The sequence below is a fragment of the Bos indicus x Bos taurus genome, chromosome 6 (genome assembly GCF_003369695.1).
Source record: "Bos indicus x Bos taurus breed Angus x Brahman F1 hybrid chromosome 6, Bos_hybrid_MaternalHap_v2.0, whole genome shotgun sequence".
Lineage (NCBI taxonomy): Eukaryota > Metazoa > Chordata > Mammalia > Artiodactyla > Bovidae > Bos > Bos indicus x Bos taurus.
This window is the reverse complement of record NC_040081.1, coordinates 90,773,755-90,792,000: the sequence shown is the minus strand read 5'-3', so window position 1 is coordinate 90,792,000 and position 18,246 is coordinate 90,773,755. Positions and strand designations below refer to the sequence as shown.

Below are 18,246 nucleotides of genomic sequence, written 5' to 3'. Positions count from 1 at the left end.
CTTCATCCAGCATGGCATTTCATACGATGTGCTCTACATATAACTTAAATAAGCACATTGACAACATACAGCTTGTCATAGTCCTTTCCTAATTTTAAACCAATCAGTTGTTCCATGTCCAGTTCTAACTGTTGCTTCTTTACCTGCATACAGGTTTCTCAGGAGACAGGTAAGGTGTTCCGGTATTCCCATGTCTATAACAATTTTCTACAGTTTATTATGATCCACACAGTCAAAGGCTTTAGTAGTCAATGAACCAGAAGTAAATGGTTTTATGGAATTCTCTTGCTTTCTCTGTGATTGAACAAATGTTGGCAATTTGATCTCTGATTCTTCTGCCTTTTCTAAACCCAGCTTGTACATCAAGAAGTTCTCGGTTCACATACTGCTGAAGCCTAGCTTGAAGGATTTTGAGCATAACCTTACTAGCATGTGAAATGAATGCAGTTGTATGATACTTTGAATATTCTTTGACACTGCCCTGCTTTGGGATTGGAATGAAAAAACTGACCTTTTCCAGTCCTGTGGCCACTGCTGAGTTTTCCAAACTTGCTGACATATTAAGTGTAGCACTTTTACAGCATCATCTTTTAGGATTTGAAATAGCTCAGTTGGAATTCCATCACCTTCACTATCATTGTTTGCAGTAATGCTTCCTAAGGCCCACTTGACTTCGCACTCCAGGATGTCTGGCTCTAGGTGAGTGACCACACCATCGTGATTAGTCAGGTCATTAAGACCTTTTTTGTATAGTTCTTCTGTGTATTCTCCGCCTCTTCTTAATATCTTCTGCTTTTGTTAAGTTCTTACTGTTTCTGTCCTTTATCGTGCCCATCCTTGCATGAAATGTTCCCCTGATCTCTCCAATTTTCTTGAAGCGATATCTAGTCTTTCCCATTGTATTATTTTTTTCTACTTCTTTACATTGTTCACTGAGGAAGGCCTTCTTATCTCTCCTTGGTATTCTCTGGAACGCTGCATTCAGTTGGATACATCTTTCCCTTTCTCCCTTGCTTTTGCTTCTCTTCTTTCCTCAGCTATTTGTAAAGCCTCCTCAGACAACTACTTTGCCTTCTTGCATTTCTTTTTTGGGGGGGGATGATTTTGGTCACTGCCTCCTACACAGTGTTACAAACCCCTGTCCATAGTTTTTCAGGCACTCTGTCTGCCAGATCTAATCCCTTGAGTCTATTCATCAAGTAGTCCACTGTTAGGGACAAAATCATAAGGGATTTGATTTAGGTCATACCTGAATAGACTAGTGGTTGCCCCTATTTTCTTCAATTTAAACCTGAATTTTGCAATAAGGAGCTCATGGTCTGAGCCACAGTCAGCTCCAGGTCTTGTTTTTGCTGACTATATAGAGCTTCTCCATCTTTGTCTGCAAAGAATATAATCAATCTGATTTTGGTATTGACCATCTGGTGATGTCCATGTGTAGAGTCTTCTCTTGTGTTGTTGGAAGAAGATGTTTGCTATGAGCATTGTGTTCTTTTGTCAAACCTCTTTTAGCCTTTGCCCTGCTTCATTTTGTACTCCAAGCCCAAATTTGCCTGTTACTCCAAGTATCTCTTGACATCCCACTTTTGCATTCTAATCTCCTATGATGAAAAGGACATCTTTTTTTAGTGTTAGTTCTGGAAGGTCTTGTAAGTCTTCATAAAACTGGTCAACTTCAGCTTCTTCAGCATCAGTGGTTGGGGTATAGACTTGGATTACTGTAATGTTGAATGGTTTGCCTTGGAGACGAACCGAGATCATTCCTGTCATTTTTAAAATTACACCCAAGTACTGCATTTCGGACTGTTTTGTTGACTATGAGGGCTACTCCATTTCTCCTAAGGGGTTTTTGCCCACAGTAGTACATATCATGATCATCTGAATTAAATTTGCCCATTCCAGTCCATTTTAGTTCACTGATTCCTGAAATGTCCATGTTCACTCTTGCCATCTCCTGCTTCACTGTGTCCAATTTACCTTGATTCATGGACCTAACACTTCAGGTTCCTTTGAGATATTGTTCTCTATAGCATCAGACTTTACTTCCATCACCAGACACATCTGCAACTGAGCATCATTTCCACTTTGGCCCAGCCACTTCATTCTTTCTGGAGCTATTAGTAATTGCCCTCTTCTCTTCCCCAGTAGCGTATCAGACACCTTCAAACCTGAGGAGTTAATCTTCCGGTGTCTTATCTTTTTGTCTTTTCATACTGTTCATGGGGTTCTCATGGCAAGAATACTGGAGTGGTTTGCCATTTCCTCCTCCAGTGGACCACATTTGTCAGAACTCTTCACTATGACCCATCCATCTTGGGTGGCCTGCAGGGCTTGGCTCACAGCTTCACTGAGTTAGGCAAGCCCCTTTGCTGCAACAAGGCTATGATCCATGAAGGGGGTCTCCTCATATGCTTGGTTATTTTTATTGTATGGCAAACATATACGAAAAACTGTTTCAGACTTAGAAAATGCTTTCAGGCTTACAATAACATTGCCTTCTTGCAGAGAAAATTCATGCTTGTCTCTGGTACTCAACCATACCAGCAATCCCAGATAAATTTAATCCAATCAGGAATTAAGCTAATTTGAAGATAGACCTCAGGACCCACAAGGGCAGACTCAGTTCCTTATTCCTAGGATGTACCCCATTTCGGTTCCAATTCAAGGTCTTGGGTTTTACCAGAACACACCCCACCCACATGATTGGAAACATTTGAGAGTTTGATTTTTTGAGAGGTGTAGCATACTATTTTTAAATAATTCTGTCCTTTTACTTTTGTCCTTATAAAATTTTAGGAAGTCCATCTGTGAAAAATTCAGCTTCCCGTTCATTCCATTCTTCTCCTAAGAAGTCTCCAGTTCACTCACTCCTGACTAGTTCAGTTGAGGATTCCATAGGTTCCTCACCACAATATAGATCTACCAAACCTGTTCATTCACCTGATTCTGTTAAAGGTAAGAATCACCTGATTTCACTGATGAGATTAATTGTTTTCCTACTCTGTGATTTAAGAGTTCTTTTTCATAATTGGATTTAAGAAAGTTTCACATGGTGTTCTTATAGGTACACTCCAATTGATGCTGTGTGGTGGGTGTGTGTTTAAGTGGGTCTTATTTATTTATTTGTCTTAGTTAAATAAATAATTATTAATGCACACATACACCTTAGTAAATAAACATAGTAGATATTACAGATAAATATTATCTCTTTCTCTGACATGAATAATGATCTTTTTCTCTATTTTATAAGCTTTGGGGTCTTCTTGTAAATGCTGAAAATGAATGACTTTTCTTAGTTCAGTTCAGTTCAGTCGCTCAGTCATGTCTGACTCTTTGTGACACCATGAACCGCAGCACACCAGGCCTCCCTGTCCATCACCAACTCCCAGAGTCCACCCAAACCCATGTCCATTGAGTCAGAAATGCCATCAAACCATCTCATCCTCTGTCGTCCCCTTCTCCTCCTGCCCTCAATCTTTCCCAGCATCAGGGTCTTTTCCAGTGAGTCAGCTCTTCACATCAGGTGGCCAAAGTATTGGAGTTTCAGCTTCAACATCAGTCCTTCCAATGAACACCCAGGACTGATCTCCTTTAGGATGGACTGGTTGGCTCTCCTTCCAATCCAAGGGACTCTCAAGAGTCTTCTCCAACACCACAGTTCAAAAGCATCGATTCTTTGGCGCTCAGCTTTCTTTATAGTCCAACTCTCACATCCATACATGACCACAGGAAAAACCATAGCCTTGACTAGACGGACCTTTGTTGACAAAGTAATGTCTGCTTTTTAATATGTTATCTAGGTTGGTCATAACTTTCCTTCCAAGGAGTAAGCGTCTTTTAATTTCATGGCTGCAGTCACCATCTGCAGTGATTTTGGAGCCCAGAAAAATAAAGTCAGCCACTGTTTCCACTGTTTCCCCATCTATTTGCCATGAAGTTATGGGACAAGATGCCGTGATCTTAGTTTTCTCAGTGTTCAGCTTTAAGCCAGCTTTTTCACTCTCCTCTTTCACTGTCATCAAGAGGCTCTTTAGTTCCTTTTCACTTTCTGCCATAAGGGTGGTGTCATCTGCATATCTGAGGTTATTGATATTTCTCCCAGCGATCTTGATTCCAGCTTGTGCTTCAAATTATGTCGGTTTTCTGTCTCTGTAAGTGCAAGTATCTGTTATACAAACTTACCAAAGTGTCCTCATTTTTAAAATTTTGAGTTCATTTATTATTAATAAAGATAGGTGATAAAAAATGATTTGCTTTAGAATAAGCCTGAAAAAATGAAAGTGGACATTAAGTATATATAAATGCTGAATTGAGCTTGAAATGTTTTTCATCATATATGATGTCAGTGCTCTCTGGTATCATTCTCTTTGATAAGAGGTAAATTAGCCAAGTGGTTGCATCATTGTTAAGTCAGTTCCTGGTCTTTTGAAATTCTATGCCTAACATATTTTTAGATCCTTTAAAAAAAAAAATCAGGACTTAAACATAGCTTTTAGCACATTTTCTTTTTTTGTCATCTTTTTCTGCATCTGGGTCCTCCTTCATCTCTTATACTTCTAAATTCTTTAATTAAAAAAAATTGCTGTGCTGTGTTGTGCTTAGTTGCTCAGTCTTGTCCAACTCTCTGCAGTCCCATAGACTGCAGCCTGGAGAAGTGCATGGCAACACACTCCAGTATTCTTGCCTGGAGAATCCCATGGACAGAGAAGCCTGGCAGGCTACATTCCATCATGGGGTCCCAAAGAGTCAGACACAACTGAGTGACTAAGCACAGCACAGCACAGACTGTAGCTAACCAGGCTCCTCTGTCCATGGAATTCTCCAGGCAAGAATACTGGAGTGAGTAGCCATGCCCTCCTCCAGGGGATCTTCCCAACCCAGGGATCGAACCCAAGTCTCGCCCATTATAGCCGGATTCTTTACCATCTGAGCCACCAGGGAAGCCCAGTTACATCATGATGACAACAGTGATTATTGCAGGAGCAGAACATTGCTGCTGGTCACCTCATTATTAGTTTGTGGCTACATAATGGAAGATCCCCTGAGGAAGGGAATAGCTACCCACTCCAGTATTCTGGCCTAGAGAATTCCATGGACTCTATAGTCCATGGGGTCGCAAAGAGTCAGACATGACTGAGCAACTTTCACTTTCAGTAGCATGGCGTTTTCTTTTTTGCTCCCTGTTGTCAGATATTTGTCAAACATGTTTTACATTATTTACGTTAAAAATCTCTCAATGAGAAATTATTTTTTATTCTCTTAAACAAAAATAATTCCTAGATGATTGCCTTTAAAATCATCTTTAAAAAGTAAAAGGGTGTTTTCTTGACAGAAAAATGAGGTATCAAAATATTTTCAAGATTATACAGCAAGTCAGAGACTAAGCTTGAAATTAAAATCTTGTGATTGACAGCCAGTATGTTTTGGAGGTTGACAAAGCATAGCGTACTTATTTGAGAATAGTTCCCAGGCTTGTAGCACCTCCTCAGTTGCAGCTGCCACATTTATTCTAGGTTCCTTGTGGCCGTGTCAGCGTCCATACTGCTCCTGCAATATAATACTGTCCTCATTCAGGTGACAACAACTGATACGGGCACTTGGCCTCAGAAATTCAAAAATCTTTCCAGGGCCAGTATTAAATCTCGCTCCTCCAAACACTAAGTTACTGGAACTACACAGGTTTGGAATGAAAAGCTGTCATTTAAAATGTAGGACCTATCATTAAACTTGAAGTGTTCTTCCCACTCATCCCACTTAATGCTGTGTGGTTACAAACTAGTAAATCAGATTGGTTTGAAACAAAATCATATAAGCTAGTATTGCAATATTTGGATACAGTATTTCTTTATTTTAAAATAGTGGTTTAAAGCTTCCATTATATTAAAAGAAAGGTTGTTTAACCCATAATTGGAAGATTTCTAAAATGAAATATCAAATAGACTTTTAATATCACATCTAAGCAATTTTCTAATAGCTTCACAGTCTCAGCCAATAGAAACAACCGGAAAGACATGCAGGAAGCTCCAAACCAGACTGGAAAGCTTGCAAACTCTGGTAGAAGATTTACAGATGAAGAACCAAGGTACGGTGCACGTTTTTGGAGAGCTCATCCTAGCTCAAAAGAATACTCAGCCTTCCTTTCAGGTTAAGCCTCTTATCTGTAGATCCACTGAAAAGGATACACAACAGGCAATTCAGAAACCTCAGGTCAGAATGTAAGAGTCTTCACCATGACTAATGCCTCGATTAACAGGGTGACCTTGGGCAGGTCGCCTTAGCCCTCCTCTTTCATCTAATAGGGATGATAATATTGCTGACCAGCCCTCAGCAGGACACATGTTCTGAGTGGCTGAGTTCACGTGACACTTTCCCATACGCTGTCTTTCTTACCCTTTCAGGTCTGTAGATGAACATTTGTATGACAGTAGCGAGCATTACTCTTGCCTAGAAAATCCCATGGGTGGAGGAGCCTGGTGGGCTGCAGTCCATGGGGTCGCAAAGAGTCGGACATGACTGAGCGACTTCATTTTCACTTTTCACTTTCATGCATTGGAGAAGGAAATGGCAACCCACTCCAGTGTTCTTGCCTGGAGAATCCCAGGGACGGGGGAGCCTGGTGGGCTGCCGTCTATGGGCTCGCACAGACTCGGACACGACTGAAGCAACTTAGCAGCAGCAGCGAGCATAAGGTGGCAGTTAATAGCCAGAAAACAAAACAACAGTATTTACCCTTATAGAAGATTTAAATTACCATGGGCAGACTGTGCCACCCAATGAATCACTAAATAAATAAAGATAAACTATGTCTAAATGTGGACTTCCATACGTCTACATAAACTAGAGCTATTTGAACAAGAAATTGTTGTACTCTGCAGATGATAGACAACTTCTGGGACATGAATTCTAAGTGGATGTTCCCATGAATTCAGGAGGCTATCATGTTTTATGATTTACTGATATAAATCCATGAATCCAGGAGACTTTGTCAGAGAGAAATTATTTTTGGAGTATACATGTTATTCTTATTTCATCTCTAGAAAATAATACAATCTTGCCAGATGGAAAATAATAACTTTCAAAAAATCGTTTAAAAATAAATTTAACCTTATTATAATAATAGTTGTTATTAGCATTTATTGAGCAGTTATCAGCTGTGTGCCAGGCGCTGTGTGCCAGGCCCTGTATGCAGCGTCTTGTCTGTGAGCTTCACAACACTGGGAGGTGCATGCTAATATCTTGTCATTTGGTAATGAGGAAGCTGAAGATCACAGTCAGTCAATAAGTTCGAAGTCACACAATGAGTAGTGGAGCTGGGAATTGATCTCTGCAATTTTTGACTCCAAAATCCACATTTTTAACATACTAAAAGCTAAATTGTTACTAAAGAAAATCAACAAATTCTTTTTGATAACTCCAGGTGTCTATGTATATAAACATAAAAACATTTGATTTTAAGTTTATCATAACTTTTTAGAGGAAGATTCATTATCTTATAGGCCCCATTTTTATTCACACTTTGACTTATATTTCTGACTATCTGACTAATCCTACCATGTAATAATCCAAATGGAAAACATGTCATATTTGTTAAATTTTTTTCTAATCTTTTTATTGGATGCATTGTCTGGATGACATGTCTCTTGGAAATTATGAAACATATTTTGGAGAGAATGTGGGGAACATTTATCAAAATTGAAAGTACATGTATTCTCTGACCCAGAAACTCCACTTCCAGCAATTTATTCTGCAAGAAAAGTTGCACACACAAAAGTCTGTTTACAGAAGTATTTCCTATAGCATTGTTTATAAGCAAAAATAAGGAAGCAACTTTAAAAAGTTTATTTATTAACATGTTGGTACATCCACACAATGTAATACTGTGCTGTCATAACAAAACATGAGCTGAACTGGAAAGATATTGACATTTTAAGTGAATGAAAGCAAGCTGCAGAACGATTTATACCACATTTCCATTTTTGTAAAGAAGACTTCTGTCGGTGTGTGTGTGCATATGTACTTGTGAAGATATTCATTAAAATGTTTATAGTGATGACCTCTTGCCTGGAAAATCCCATGGATGGAGGAGCCTGGTAAGCTCCAGTCCACGGGGTCGTTAAGAGTCGGACAAGACTGAGTGACTTCACTTTCACTTTTCACTTTCATGCATTGGAGAAGGAAATGGCAACCCACTCCAGTGTTCTTGCCTGGAGAATCCCAGGGACAGGGGAGCCTGGTGGGCTGCCGTCTTTGGGGTCACACAGAGTTGGACACGACTGAAGTGACTTAGCAGCAGCAGGGAGAAGGAGGTTCAATACACTGAGGGAATAAAAACAGAATGATTTTTATCTCTCTATGTACCCTTCTGAGGTGTTCAAATTATTTACAATTAGTATGTATTATTTCTGTAACAATAATTATCATGTTATTATTTATTTGGCCACACAGTGCTGCTTCCCTGACCAGGAATTGAACCCATACCCTTGGCAGTGAACGCGCAGCATCCTAACCTTTGGACCATCAGGGAATTCCCTATCATGTTCATTGAAAACAACTAAAAGAGCAAAGATTTACCCTCAGCTCTGTTTCATAATTAAAGTCTTTTTTAAAAATGTGCTACTTTGCAGTTTTTAAGAACTTTTTGAGCTCAGCATGTATCTTTTCTATGGTAACAAGCTGACCTTTTAAGAAATACATAATAGAAGTATGTATTTAAAGCCTGAGTATATGTTGCTTTTCTAACTTTGTTTTATCAACATTTTCAGCAATGTCTTCAATGATCAGAAATCAAGAAAAGAGAATACAGAAAGTGAAAGACCAGGAAAAAATGTTACTAAAATGATACATTGCTTGCCTATTCTTTACAGAGAGATGATGCCCGATTAATTGTGGTGTTACTTATAATTAATGCCCTGTGTACTTTTTTCTTTTTATGTGAAAATTTAATAAAAGATATCCTATCCTGTCCTGTAAGCTCTATTTTAAAATAAACTATTCTTGAATGCTCTCTTAGTAAAACTTAAAGCGGTACTAGCTAGATGTGAATGTATCTTACAGGTATCAATCCATGCTAATACCAGTATGTTGGAATAATTGCGTTTTTTTTTATAAATTATTATCTTTATAGGTGCTGAGGCAATAGTCTTTTTTTTTTTCAGCTTTACATGAAAGTAAAAGATGGGGTATAATGTCCAGACTGGAGAACTCAATGGCACCCCACTCCAGTACTCTTGCCTGGAAAATCCCATGGACGGAGGAGCCTGGTGGGCTGCAGTCCATGGGGTTGCGAAGAGTTGGACACGACTGAGCAACTTCACTTTCACTTTTCACTTTCCCACATTGGAGAAGGAAATGGCAACCCACTCCAGTGTTCTTGCCTGGAGAATCCCAGGGACGGCAGAGCCTGGTGGGCTGCCGTCTGTGGGCTCACACAGAGTCGGACACGACTGAAGTGACTTAGCAGTAGCAGCAGCAATGCCCAGACAGAAGGACAAACTCCAAGGTCTTGACCGGATTCCTTCTGTGACCCTGAACTCAGTGTTCTGTCAATATCAGTGAGTGTTATCACAGAACAGAACACTGGGGCCTGTAATCAAAACTTTTGGAGAAGTTTCTCTTTTTGCATATTAATAACTAGAGGGAAAGAGATAAAAGTCTTGCTATTCTTCAGCCAGTGGGTAACTTCTGTAGATCAAATGGATTCAGTCTGCCCTAAGTAGTGTTTCATAAATGAGTGGGGTTTGTATGTGAAATACTTTGCAACACCAATACCCAGTTCTCTGTGGACACCAACTAGTGTCTGTGAGTCAATTCAATTCTGACACTAACTACCTGGAGTTAGTGTCCTATTCTACAGACTTAAGAGCCCAGTCCTTCAAGGCTAGGGCTTCCCAGCTGGCCCAGCAATAAAGAATTCGCCTGCCAATGCAGGAAATGTGAGTTCGATCCATGGATCAGGAAGATGCCCTGGAGAAAGAAATGGCAACCCACTCCAGTATTCTTGCCTGGGAAATTCCATGGACAGAGGACCCTGGTGGGCTACAGTCCATGGGGTTGCAGAAGAGTTGAACACAGCGACTAACCAACAACAACCCACAAGACGGCCCCTGCTTTATTGCAAGTCCTGGGCCACCTGTAGTTTTTGACTGGCTATAAATTGGGGAGTTCCCACATCCCCCTCTAAAGTTTCAATAATTTGCTAGAACTGATCACAGAAGTCAGGAAAGTGCTTAACTATTATGGTTTATTATAAAGGAGTAACTCAGGAACAGGCAAACGACAGGTGCACAGAGCAAGACATGGATGGGGGTGTGCCCTCTCAGGGCTCCCAGCCCCTTGATGGATCCTCCCACCCAGAAGCTTATTAAGTGCCATCATTCAAGAGTGTCTCCAGAGCTTCATCTCCAGCCCCCTCCCCAGCCTGGAGATTGGTATGTGGGGCTGGAAGTGGCAAGCCTGCGGTCCCACTTGGTCTTGTGGCCAGCCCTGACCTGAGGCTGTCTAGGGGCCCCACCTAAGTCACCTCACTAGCAGAAACTCAGGCATGGTCTAAGGGGCCTCATAATGAATAACAGAAGATACTACCATCTCTTGGGAAATTGTCACGAACAAAGACCAAATGTATTATACTATAGGATGGGAACCCAATGAAAGACCAGAACAAATACAAAAATGTTTCAACAGAAACAATTCACAGAAGCCAGCCTGTCCAAAAAAAGAGCCTGTGTTCCCCTTCCCCAGTACAGACGTCCCTGAGAAACTGCGGCCCTGCTAATGGTTCTGTTTCCAGCAAACCCCCGACCCCCGGCTCCAATCTACGTCTAGCTGCCTGACCGGGTCTCACTAATGACACCAGGACACAGCCGTCTGGGGCACCTTCTGGCCCCGAGTTCTAGTGGAGTCTTTTATTTCCCTTTCCACGAACTGGTTACAGAGGAGAGAGAGGTCCTAGGGGACAGAGGAGCCGCAGGACAGAGGCCTGGGTGACGATCTGCAGGGAAAGCGGCCTCCGGCCAGGAGCGCCCACTGCTGTTTAGTGAGCGGGGAGTAAGCGCCATGCGGCCTGTGACAGCAGGTGATGCTCGGCCAAATGCGTGCAGATGCCAGGCCTTCCCACCGCCCTCCCACTTCTCCCTCTAAGCACATCTGATTTTAAACGAGTTTCAAAAATGTAAAATTTAGTACTAATATGTATCTCTTAAATCAACTGGCTTTACTGAAAGATTTTTACTTCATCAGATAAAATGATAGCTAGTGACAGAACTCTCAACAGGTTTTTACTATAAATTGTTCTACCTTTAACTTTACCTAATAGAAACGCTTTATTCTGTGTAGTAAAGGTCAGTGTCTTCTGAAGACCTGACTGGAAGGAATATAAAATTCCATTATGAAGTTTGTAAAAAAACACAAAAACATACATGTGTGTGTGTGTGTGTGTGTGTGAATTAAAGCAAAAGTATTCTGAGCCAAAAAAGTTACTGAAGCACTTTCTCACACTATTTTCAGTTGAGTTTATGCTCTTCTTAGCAAAGACCATCCAGGATTAAATGTTGTTTTGCCAATAAATATTACACTTAATAAAAGTTGTTTTAACATAGAATTTTCAAGTACAGGCATGCATAATATCCTCCCAAACAAAGGCAAAGTTTTTTAAAAGAAATATTCTAAAACTTTAAAGGGAAGAGAACAGTGTATATGCCTCTTGATGTTTGCTTTTTTTTCCTGTGTCATTAGTGAAGAAAAATATTAGTATTTTATTTTACATCTAAGCAGTTATGGTACTAAGACTTATACAAATAATTCAGACATTTAATAAAGATACTAAACTCAGGTTTTATTATTTTTTTTTCAGTTATAATGGCAAAGTTTAAAAGGTTGTTTCTTCCCAGGGCAAAGACGTATTTCTGTATCACTCTCCTGTTACAGTTTCGTTTCCCAAGATTGTCACCAACATGGAGAGGGAAGACAGTGAAATGATTGCTGTGGGACCATCCATCTGTGAGCCCAAATTTGCTGTGAGACGAGCAGCAGTGGGGCAAGACGGTCCTCCAAAGGCCCTTCCAGGAAATGATGGGGCGCCCCACCCTCCAGTGGCCTGCGCCGTAGCCCCCAGCCCTCCTTGCTCAGCATCCACCATAACCCCCTTCCTGTTCTCTTTCCTCTTGGACTGCTCCCAGTAACAGACTCTGATTAGGCCCCTGTTTCTACACCAGCCTTTGATCATTAAGACAAAAACATACTTGCTACTGTCAAACCATACGTGGCAAGTAAAATCAAGCAAAAAAAAAAAAAAAAAAAACATTGGGAAGTCTTAACTCAATGCTTCATATCCTGGCTAATCACATCTAGTGACCACACATTTTCTCATCACAGTTCCATATGGTGCTAATGATTTTTAAATATAAAATGTGTAAGAGAGCATTTATTTCTCCAGCTGCACCAGTAGGAAATCTGCCCTTTTTGAATAAGGCTTGTTTTACTCCCCTGGTCTAAGAATCACTGAAAGGCTCAAGTCTAAACCCTGCACAGTTAAATTGGTTTCTGTGCTCCCTGACCACTGCGCACTTAGCCAAGCCACTCCCCAAGACGACCAAGCCCTAAAGTAATGATGGATCAGCATAAATCCATCCAGCAATGCCACAGGAAATGCCATGCTCACTGGAAGCACTATCTACACATTAGACAAAAGCCACTAGCAAATTTGAAACAAGTCTGAGGGGTTAGATTTGAAGTTACACTTCCTTTATTTTAAACTATTCCAGGTGCTGCACGACCTTAGCCCCTTCCATGTTCTCCCGTAGCCCCTCGGCCGTTTGTCAAAGCGATTCAGTGAATCCCCCACCACCTGTGAACCACTTTATCCTCATGACCAGTCTCCAAGAATCTATTGCTGCATTCTTCCCAACGAGCAACTTCTCCGTTCTCTACCACCACAAACTTCCACTCCACCACCGTGTCTGCCGGCAGGGACACAGAACGAGACCAGAACCCATCCCTGCTACACTGGAGTGGGATGTAAGTGTTCCATCTCCCAAGACTCTCGTGGTCTCCAGTTACGGCAATGAACTGCACACCAGCACTTGTGATATAATGGACCTGGAACCTGACACTAACTTGACGACACTCTTTCTGACCTCTTGCTTCCACCAGCATGCTTCTGTCCCAGTCCTTTCCCTGCTTAGAACTTAACACTGGAGACCCAAGACCGTCACCCAAACCAACATCTCCCCAGGACGAGTGCCGGGACACCATCTCCCAGTCCTCATGGTTAGCCCGGGTCTGACTGTCCGGCTCTGCAGGGCTCACTTCTTTCGCTCTGCCCAGGAGCAGGTTGCTGGAGGGAAACTTCTCTGCCAAACATGGAACTGCTTTGGAAGGTGTCTCTTGGCCTTTTTGCAATCCCCGTTCTCCCATAGGAGATCCAAGGCTTTCGTGTCTTGAAATGTCAGAGTTACCAGTCTCAGAGGTAGTTAGAGATTCTGTGTCTGGAAATGGGCCAGAAGGAACATGCACTCTTGAACTGTCAGGGTTACCAGCTTCTCCAGAAGGACTCTGCTGTCTCCATGCTGCTCCCGGCAGGTCACTGGGACCTTTGGTCTCAGAAACCAAACATCCATTGCTTTCTTGAAGATGCTCTTAAAAAAAAAACAAAAGGAAAAATGTAATAGTGTTTGGGCAGTTCAGTAAGTTAGGTTGAGGAAATAGGTTTAGTTATTAAAGACTCCACTACTAATCTATCTGCAGTTCACAAAATTTGTCTCTATTAAAATCAACTACTTAATTACCTAGTGTGTTCCTAGCGTCGTGCTCTAAGAACACACATATCCAATAATAAGGGGCTTCCCTGGTGGCTCAGATGGTAAAGAATCGGCCTGCAATGCAGGAGACCCAGATTTAATCCCTGGGTGAGGAAGATGCCCTGGAGGAGGGCATGGCAACCCACTCCAGTATTCTTGCCTGGAGAATCCCTTGGACAGAGGAACCTGGCAGGCTACAGTCCACTGGGGTCACAAAGAATCAGATATGACTGAGCGACTAGGCAAAGCACATCCAATAATGAAAGGCATATCCAGGAGTGCCAGCGTACCAGCACAAGAGTGTAAACAAGGTGGCAAGCTGTAGAGGCGGACGTGTAACCCTGTCATGGTCCTGGATCTCTGCAGTGCAAGCCATACTGGCATGCAATCAAGTCATTTGGCTCCTATCATCAAAAAATGCTGTCCAGCCTGTGTGATGAAGAGCTACACAGTTACCCTGCAAACCAGAAGAGCACGCCTTCCCTCCCAGGGACTGTGTGTGGGTCAGGCATCAGTGGTCACAGTGTGGACAGGCCAGCAGCAGCTGTCACTCTGGCAGAATATGAAGGACAGCAGTGCATCCCTGGGCAAGGGGTGGAGGTTGGGGGACAGGGCTGGATTCTCCTTGCCAGCGCCGTGTGCATTGGGAGCCTCTTCAACAAAACACAGGCTATTGAGTTAAAGTAACTTCCCTGGTGGCTCAGAAGGTAAAGAATCTGCCTGCAATGTGGTAGCTGCTGCTGCTGCTAAGTCGCTTTAGTCGTATCCAACTCTGTGCAACCCCACAGACAGCAGCCCACCAGGCTCCTCTGTCCCTGGGATTCTCCTGGCAAGAAAACTGGAGTGAGTTGCCATTTCCTTCTCCAATGCATGAAAGTTAAAAATGAAAGTGAAGGCCCTCAGTCATGTCCAACTCTTCGAGACCCCATGGACTGTAGCCTACCAGGCTCCTCCGTCCATGGGATTTTCCAGGCAAGATTACTGCAGTGGGTTGCCATTGCCTTCTCCAACAATGTGGTAGACCCAAGTTCAATCCCTGAGTTGGCGAAGGAAATGGCAACCCACTCCAGTATTCTTGCCTAGGAAGTCCCATGGACAGAGAAGGCTGGCTGGCTGGCTACAGTCCATGGGTGTCACAAAGAGTCGGACACGACTGAGGGACTAACACTTTAACTGGAAACTCAGCTTACTTCTTGGCCACCTCATTGATAGTCCACTTAGCTCCCTACAAGATCTCCAGAGCCATTCAATCAGTATAGATGGGGGATGGGAATGGGAAGAGGGAGATCTTGTTTAATTGTCACTTTTTAATGTGGGGTTGGAAGTGAGGCATAAACAAAAATTACTCTGAATTCCCAATCTCTCCACCTGAAACAGGAAGCTGGCTTTCAGGGAAAAGAAGACCAATGAGACAGAGAGGCAGATTTATCAAGTGGCTACACATGAACACCACGCCACTAAAAATAAAGTTTACAGATGTCATTTTCACTAGGCTGGAATCCAGGGATGGGCAGCTTGCCAAGGGAGGGCGCTGGAAGGTAAGTTTTTCTGACGAGTCTCTTATTTGCCCAGCACATGGGGTCTAAAGCGTTGACGTCTGAACCTAGATGTCAATTCTGTTCCTCGGAGTTGGGGCCGCTACTAAGTGTGCCTCTTCCCTGGGGTTTTAGACAATCGTGCCCTGCTCCGGTGAGCATGGGGGAGCGCCGACAGCTCCGAAATCTGCTGCCAGCGAGCCGCCCCAGGGTTTTAGCTGAGGCCTTCATGGCCAGACTCCAGCCTGAACTTTGCCTCCCTGAGAGAGGCGTCCAGAGAGCGGGGGTGGTCATTGCTCCGGTGTTCCCAAACGCGGTTCTTCCCTGAGGTGAGGGATAGGAGGACATGAGGCTATGGCATTGGGACTGAGACGAGACAGTGTCCCTGCTCGGACAGACGCGGGAGGGTCGGAGGATCTCTTAACCCTAAGCACCCCTTTCCGAAGGCCCGGAAGGGGCGCCGCCGCTGCAGCCGTCTGCACTGCACCAAGCGCCGCCGAGCGGAGGAGCCCATCCCCGCCGGAGGAGCAGGGGCAGGAGCCAAGGGCAGCGACTCGGCGGGGCGCGCCCCTTGACGAACCGTCTGGGCATCTTCAGGGCCTCGGCGGGGGCGAGCACCCCGCTCGGAGCGTGCGCACCAGCCGGGGAAAATGCGGAGCGCGGCGAGGGTCGCGTTCAGAGTAGAGGAAGCTAGTCCCCGGGAAAAGATTGCTAGGAAAGCTCCAGGTGGATCCCTCCCGCTCCCCCGAGGAACTTCAAACCCCCTGGCAGATCTGCCCAGGAGACACAAGGAGGAAGAATACCTGGTTTGGCAGAAGGTCCGGGGCTCAGTCCGCCGCGGCCACCGCCCTGATCTCCGCCCGGAGCCACAGCCTCCCTTGGGGGGGCGTCCTTCCTCTGCTCCGCATTCCCCTCCTTTCCCGAGTCCCGCAGCAGCCAAACGAAAAGCGCTCCGGCCAGACCCCCTCCGACCAGCAGGGCGGACCAGACGGCGCCCATGACTGAGAGGCCGCGGCTGCGGGAGACGACGGCGACCGAGACGGGGGCTCAGGTCACGCAGGAAGAGCCACACCTCCCCAGCCCGCTCCAACCTTTTACGGTCCCCCCGGTGGCGGGCGCTGCCGCGCGGAGCCCAGCCCTCCGCCACTAAGACTCAACTTTCCCAGCCCCGCCCCGCTCCCCGCCCCGGGGCTGCAGCCCGGGCTCCGGCGCGGCGGACCCGCGAGCGCCCCCCTTCTCCCTCCCTTTCGACCCCGCCAGTGGCCGGCGGCTGGGAGCACACTGCGCCGAGTTCCAAGTGCCTCCTGCGTGCGCAAAGAACCCAAGGGCGCACGGCTCCAGCGCGCTAACCCACGCCTGCCCCGCCGCTTTCCCTTCCGGCTCCCGCGGCAGTCAGGCCCAGCTCTCTGAGCCGGGCATCTCCTCACAAACAGTAGCAGTGTGGCCTCATAGAGGCCTTCGATTCCAGGAACTTAGAATCGGAAGAGGCTGTGTTATGTCGCGGACCAGCCGGGCTGGGGCTAGGATGGGAGAGGCAGCTTGGTCGGGTGGGGTGGGGAATACCCGGAATACAGCGGGCGCGGTGGAAGCTTCATAATGCCTCCAGTTAGCTGCGCTTCACCTCCCCGAGCCTCCGCCTCCCCGCCTGTAAAAGGAAAGGGTTGGACTGACACCCTTCCATCTATATATGCCCGTTACTTTTACCGCATCCAGTCATTTTTTTTCTTCCTCAATTTCTTTTAGAGTGCGTGGTTGTCACAAAATGCGCGCCTTCCTGGCCGGACAGGAGGTTACCCAGAGGCAAGCCTCTACAAATGGCCTTATTAATTAAAAAAAAAAAAAAAAATTGCAACCATCTTTAAGCGCTGTCGGTGTGCCAGGTGTTCAATGTATGCATAGACAAATGCATACAGAATAAGGATCCTGGAACTAAGTTATATACACATTTCTTTCTAAATTCACACCTCTGCTGACCTGATGGCTTCACACACCGACTACGAGCTATTGGTTCCCATGTTTGTATCTGCAGGGTGAGCCTTTTCCTTGATCCACACAAGTGTGGCTCAGCTGGTAAAGAATCCGCCCGCAATGCGGGAGGCCTGGGTTCGATCCCTCGGTTGGGAAGATCCCCTGGAGTAAGGGAAAGGCTACCCACTCCAGTATTCTGGCCTGGAGAATTCCATGGGTTGTACAGTCCATGGGGTCGCAGAGTCGGACACGACTGAGCGACTTTCACCTTTCACACAAGTCTACACCCAACTACCAAGGCCACAGCCGGCAGACATCCGCCTTGGAATAATTACTAACACGTGGCTCTTATAAAACAGATCATTCAAAGGTGCCCCAGGCTCAAGCCGATAGCAGCCCCTGACGGGCAGCGAGACTCAGCTAATAGTTACAGGTGCTCGAGCCTTGGCGCACACAGGTCACAGCCCCTGCCATCAAAACGGAGGGGTGAGGAAGGGGACCGCACCAACCCGAGCTCCTGGCTAGTGCTGCATGCTAAGTCGTTCAGTTGTGTCCGACTCCTTGCCACGCTATGGACTGTAGCCCGCCAGGCTCCTCTGTCCATGGGATTTTCCAGGCAAGAATACTGGAATGGGTTGCCATGCCCTCCAGGGGGTCTTTCCGACCCAGGAATCGAACCCGTGTTTCTTATGCCTCCTTCACTGGCAGACGGGTTCTTTACCACTAGGGCCACCTGGGGAGCCCCCGGATGCTATGCTAGTAGACATCTCAAACCCAATTCACTCAAATCTGACACCCCCAGACCCACTACTTGCTCTGACTTCCTCATCTCGGTAAATGGCAACCACATTTCTCCTTTTTACCTCCTCTCAAAGTAGGCAGTAGCAAAGTCTGCCTCTTTATTCAAAATACATTCAAAGTTCTTCTCTCCAAAGTGAGTGCCACCCTTC

The 18,246-nt window shown here is 44.9% G+C and overlaps 2 protein-coding genes across 23 annotated transcripts in view; one reads left to right on the top strand and one right to left on the bottom strand.

The window, feature by feature from the left end:
* Positions 1-9,004, top strand: part of CCDC158 (coiled-coil domain containing 158) — an 83,250-nt gene extending 74,246 nt beyond the window's left edge. For 9 of the 22 annotated variants that reach the window (XM_027544804.1, XM_027544802.1, XM_027544801.1 and 6 more), the window contains 4 exons: positions 154-169; positions 2,797-2,955; positions 5,983-6,082; positions 8,763-8,970. In XM_027544804.1, the coding sequence (XP_027400605.1) occupies positions 154-169; positions 2,797-2,955; positions 5,983-6,082; positions 8,763-8,883 (396 nt within the window). In that variant the 3' untranslated portion in view covers positions 8,884-8,970. Of the gene's footprint in view, positions 1-153; positions 170-2,796; positions 2,956-5,974; positions 6,083-8,445; positions 8,716-8,762 lie in introns of those variants that run through there. The other 13 variants (XM_027544815.1, XM_027544806.1, XM_027544812.1 and 10 more) reach the window with 10 other exon arrangements.
* A 2,800-nt stretch (positions 9,005-11,804) lies between these two features.
* Positions 11,805-16,493, bottom strand: STBD1 (starch binding domain 1). The gene is made up of 2 exons (XM_027544798.1): positions 16,132-16,493; positions 11,805-13,631 (listed from the first exon to the last, which is right to left on the bottom strand). Exons 1-2 carry the CDS (start codon positions 16,325-16,327, stop codon positions 12,823-12,825), a joined length of 1,005 nt encoding a protein of 334 aa, XP_027400599.1. The 5' UTR covers positions 16,328-16,493; the 3' UTR covers positions 11,805-12,822.
* Positions 16,494-18,246: the final 1,753 nt, after the last annotated feature.

Bases quoted from the DNA above. Each gene is read 5' to 3' on its own strand.
- STBD1 (XM_027544798.1), bottom strand. From the start codon at position 16,327: ATGGGCGCCGTCTGGTCCGCCCTGCTGGTCGGAGGGGGTCTGGCCGGA. The intron at 13,632-16,131 runs GTATTCTTCCTC...TTTTTTTTTAAG, and splicing joins CGGACCTTCTGCCAAACCAG to AGCATCTTCAAGAAAGCAAT.